Source organism: Callorhinus ursinus, unplaced genomic scaffold, assembly GCF_003265705.2.
Source record: "Callorhinus ursinus isolate GAN/ISIS: 27379988/994484 unplaced genomic scaffold, GSC_fseal_2.0 scaffold3563, whole genome shotgun sequence".
NCBI classification, from domain to species: Eukaryota; Metazoa; Chordata; class Mammalia; order Carnivora; family Otariidae; genus Callorhinus; species Callorhinus ursinus.
Genome location: NW_027400617.1, coordinates 53 through 5,218, shown reverse-complemented (window position 1 = coordinate 5,218; position 5,166 = coordinate 53). Strand labels below are relative to the sequence as shown.

Genomic DNA, 5,166 nt, shown 5'->3' with positions numbered 1-5,166 from the left:
TAGTGAGCAGGTCACCTGCCCGTTGGCACCAGAGTCACGGTCGGACAGACTGATCAGGGCGATGACAGTACCTAATTGAGCGTCCTCTCGGATAGGCAAGGATAAGGAAGTCAATGCAATCTGAGGGACATTATCATTTTTATCCAAAACTTTCAATAAAACAGTGCAATGTCCAGCCATGGGTGGGTGGCCTTTGTCCGTCGCGTCAACACGAATTTTGTATAAATTCAATTTTTCAAAATCTAAATTCCCTTTAGTTACTATTTCTCCAGTATTTGGATCTATTTTAAACCGGTCTCTAACCACGGTTGGAACAAGACTATTAAAAGAGTATGAAATTTCCCCATTCACTCCGTCATCCCGATCAGAAGCATTCAGTCTGATGACCATTGTTCCGTTGCCCGAGTTTTCGAAGATCCTTACTTCATATTCAGTTTGTTCGAAACTGGGAGCATTGTCATTCACGTCCAGCACAGTGACCAGCAGCTGAACAGTGCCAGTGAGCTCAGGTTTGCCTTCGTCAGTGGCTGTCAGCAGTAAGTTATGTTCGGGAGCTTCCTCTCTGTCCAAGGATTTCCTTAACACGAGACCAATTTGTGTATTGTCATCACTGTTTGTTTTCACATCTAGGGCGAAGTATTCGCTAGAACTGAGTTTATAGGTTAAGAGGGAATTGGAGCCAACATCCGCATCTGACGCGCCCTCTAGTGGAAACATAGAATCTGGCAGCCTTGATTCGTAAATCAGCACTCTTTGTTCCTTTAAACGAAACACCGGCGCGTTGTCGTTAATGTCCTTCACCTCCACCTCCACATGGAAAACCTGCAGCGGCCTGTCCACGATCACCTCCAGGTGGATGCTGCACTCCGCGCTCCGCCCGCACAGCTCCTCCCGGTCGATCCGAGAATTCACAAACAAAATGCCATTCTGCAGATTTACCTCCAGAAGGTCCCCGTGGCCTTTGGACGCCACCCGGAAAAGGCGCGGCACCAGCTCTGCCAGCTCCAGCCCCAGGTCCTGGGCGATGCGGCCCACGAAGGTGCCGTGTTTGGACTCTTCGGCGACCGAGTACTGAACCTGGCCGCTGCCCTCCTCCCACGCTGCAAGGAGCAGAAGGGATAGCAGCAGATACTGATATCCCAGTCGGCCCTCCAGGGTAATAACCATGTCAAATACTTGTTTTATTTCCATCAGAAGATCTTGCCTCGCAATTAGGATAAAATCTGTATGATCCCGAGTCTGTTAATCCAATTCTTCTGCGCCTGCCATCACTGAGCACTGGTGAAACTAATCAGTAATAAGAGGAATGGATTTTGCATACTGTAATGACTAGATTGACTTCATGGTAGACAGCGACATCATGCGGCTACAAAGGGTAAGAAATGAATTCACATAACCGCGCTAAGCTGTAGTCCTTTAAATTAAAGAAATTCTTATTTTGCCTTACTTTAATAGTAAATCTCCTTATGTTCGTAATTTGCAGAGCCAGTTTCATCTCGTCTAATTTCTTTTATTAATTTAGAGTAGGGTGAGGGATCAGATAATTCATAGCAACACAACTTCTCTCCCAATAATTTACTGCTATCAACCAATTCAGAAAATTTGTGATCTGAAGTAGGTTTGTGAATTAGAAGTGCAAGCTATACTACACTCCTTGTGTAGAGAAGAAACATGTGCATATATTTCTGTTATAGGACATGTATTATATTTTGCTCTGAGAAAGAATGGACTGTAATTTTAAATTAACAAATTTTATCCACATTTTTAACACTTTATAGATTATTGAAGTCCATTCTTTCTTTATTTGATGAATATCAAATACTCCCAAGCCTGTTTCTTTTACTTAATAATGGAAGAAAGCTTTAGTGCATATTCTTTACAGCATTTCTAAATTCCCTTCTCCTCCCCCTCTAAACATTTTCCTTCACATACTTCACCACTGCAAATTCTCATGGAATATCTACCCACAATTCTTTGATGCTCTGATCCTTCAGCTGCTCCCAAATGAGCTCATCCTTTTCTCTCAATCTCAACTTTGTATATGCTTTCCTTTAAGTCTTCTCATCCACTTCCAATGTTTCAAATAAGACTTTCACTGAAGGTATTCCCGAACCCACATCTTCCTCCCCCCCTTCTATGGTTCTCTCTTTTTTAAATATTTTGTTTTTATTTTTTTATTTTGAGAGAAAGAGACAGAAGAGCAAGAGAGAGAGCACAAGCAAGCGGTGGGGAGGGGCAAACATGAACAGGTATTTCTCCAAAGAAGACATCCAGATGGCCAAAAGACACATGAAAAGATGTTCAACATCACTCATCCTCAGGGTAATGCAAATCAAAACTACGATGAGATATCACCTCACACCTGTCAGAATGGCTAAAATCAACACAAGAGGGGTGCCTGGGTGGCTCAGTCGTTAAGCGTCTGCCTTTGGCTCAGGTCATGATCCCAGGGTCCTGGGATCGAGCCCCGCATCAGGCTCCCTGCTCCGCGGGAAGCCTGCTTCTCCCTCTCCCACTCCCCCTGCTTGTGTTCCCTCTCTCGCTGTATCTCTCTCTGTCAAATAAATAAATAAAATCTTTTAAAAAATTAAAAAAATCAACCCAAAAAACAACAGGTGTTATCGAGGATATGGAGAAAAAGGAACCCTCATGCACTGTTGGTGAGAATGCAAACTGGCGCAGCCACTATGGAAGACTGTATGGATGTTCCTCAAAATATTAAAAATAGAACTACCATATGATCCTGTAATTCCACTACTGGGTATTTACCCAAAGAATATGAATACTGTGCTGACGGGATATATGCACCCCTATGTTTACTGCAGATTAATTACAATAGCCAAATTACAAAAGCATCTCAAGTGACCATTAAAAGATGAGTGGATAAAGAATATGTGGTATATGTAAATATACAAAAAAATATATATATATACACAAACTCACAACCCTGAGATCAAGAGTCATGCACTCTACCTACTGAGCCAGCAGGGTGTCCCTTAGTAGCCCCATTTTTTTTAGTAGAGAGAGAGAATGCAAGGGGGGATCAGAGAAGGAGGAGAGTAGGGAGAGGAAGAGAGAATCCCAAGCAGACTCCTCGCTCAGTGCCCAGCCTGAGGCAGGGCTCATCCCAAGACCCTGAGATCATGGCCTAAGCCAAAACCAAGAGTCAGACACACAACCGACTGAGCCACCCAGGCACCCCAGTTGCCACATTCTTAAAAAGTAAAAACAAGTAGATGAGATTTTAATAGTATATTTTATTTAACTGAATGTATCCCAAATATTACCATTTCAACATGTAAATACTACTTTTGAAAGTATTGATGAAATATATTTCATTTTTAGTTTTGTACTATCTTTGAAATTTGGTGTGTGTTTTTATTTTTTTAAGATTATTTATTTGAGAGGGGGAGAGAGAGAGAGAGCACAAGCAGGAGCCTGAGGAGAGGGGCAGAGGGAGTGGGAGAGGCAGACTCCCTGCCGAGCAGGGAGCCCCATGTGGGGCTCCATCCCAGGACCCTGGGATAATGAACAGAGCCAAAGGCAGATGCTTAACCAACTGAGCCACCCAGACGCCCCTTGGTGTGCAGTTTTAAAATTGAAATATAACTGATATATAACATCATAAAAAAAACAAAAACAAAACATACCAATAATATCTAATTTGAATATGTTAAGATTTTCCCAACTGTGAGAGCTCAAAATTGCTTCTTAGCAATATAATAATTTGTCAATTGAAAAAAAATGCAAGTTAAAGAAAAACTAATCATTGTTCCACTAAATGTTGATGTTAGGGTAAGGGAAAAAATTAGGATATATCTGCAAAGTGGGGTACCATAAATCTGGAAAAAGGAATGTGACACATCCTCAAGTACTGATACATCATGATTATCAAGATATATTAAGTAAAACAGACAGAGGAAAAGTGATATGACTATTATGTTTTAAAATAGAAGAGGGGTGCTTATTTGTATATAAAGAAAATATCTGTGGAAAGATAATCAAGAAATTGCAACGTTTGAAATAGTCAAGGAAGACCGGGCACTTGGCTGGCTCAGTCAGTAGAGCCTGTGACTCTTGTCTCAGGGTTGTGAGTTCAAACCCCACCTTGGGTGTAGATATTACTTTAAAAAGAAAGAAACAAACAAAAAAAACCTTAGAAATGTACAAGGAGGTATATTAAGTGGCTTGATATTGGAGGTGGAAGGGTAACATTGTAAACCATGTAAGTGTATTTCGTATTCAAAGATAAATGAAACCACTACAGTTAAAAAATAATCATAAATATCAAATTCATCATAAGTATGAGAAAAAAAACCGTTTAGAGAAACCTTAAAAGAATGATTCAGTGTACAAATATTACATAAAAAGGAAAATAATTTGGTGTAATAAAAATACTAAAATAACTGATATTCAATGGAAAAGAAAAGGCAAAGTGACATAGCTACGTTAAAACATTTCAATGCAGTTGCAATATGAGATTTGAAGGTAAATAACTCCAAATATGTCATACAAGTATCTCCCTACAATATTTCCTAAAGACTGAAAAATTAAAATTTGATTTAGGAAACAATTTCTATCATGCAAAGAAAAGTAATCCATTCACGCCAACTTTGAAAACCTTAAAAAAGGGAATGTTACTGAAATATATTCATTACTGCAAAGCGATTATCTGCAACAAATTAAAATGAATTCTAAGCATAACTGTAATTTTAAGTAAATGAATTAGTACCAATACAGAACTTACATCTGAAATGATGAGATAATAATCAAGTATAAAACCATAATTAAATGCCTGTGATGTCCCTCCCTCACTGAGGCCTGGAGCCACGCACCTCAGTCCCTGGGGCCTGCCAGTTTGCTGAGGCTCGTCGGGCCAGATTGTCCAGGAGCTGCACTGTGTCTTCCGTGTGCCCTGTCTCCCTGCTTTCTTTGCCTCTCCCTTCCTTGGCCTGCTGCTCCGCCAGCAGCTCGGTACCGTTTTGTGCACCCCTTCACCCTCTTTCTGAAAAAGCTGTTCTCAGGAAAGAGCTGATAAACTCATTCACTCTCAAAAAAACCAAAACATAAAGATAAGAAGATGGAGGGAAATAATAAATATTAAAGATTTAAAACGAAAATTATTGTGAAAATTATTTTTGAGACTCACGGTGCCTGCAGAGCTGG

The 5,166-nt window shown here is 40.4% G+C and overlaps 1 protein-coding gene across 1 annotated transcript; it reads right to left on the bottom strand.

Moving 5' to 3' along the window:
* Nucleotides 1–6: 6 nt before the first annotated feature.
* LOC112818923 (protocadherin alpha-6-like) lies at nucleotides 7–1,337 on the bottom strand (the record flags this gene model as incomplete). Its single annotated transcript, XM_025865997.2, has 1 exon — nucleotides 7–1,337. A coding segment is annotated over exon 1 (1,185 nt), but the record flags the coding sequence as incomplete, so codon positions are not given.
* Between the last annotated feature and the right edge of the window lie 3,829 nt (nucleotides 1,338–5,166).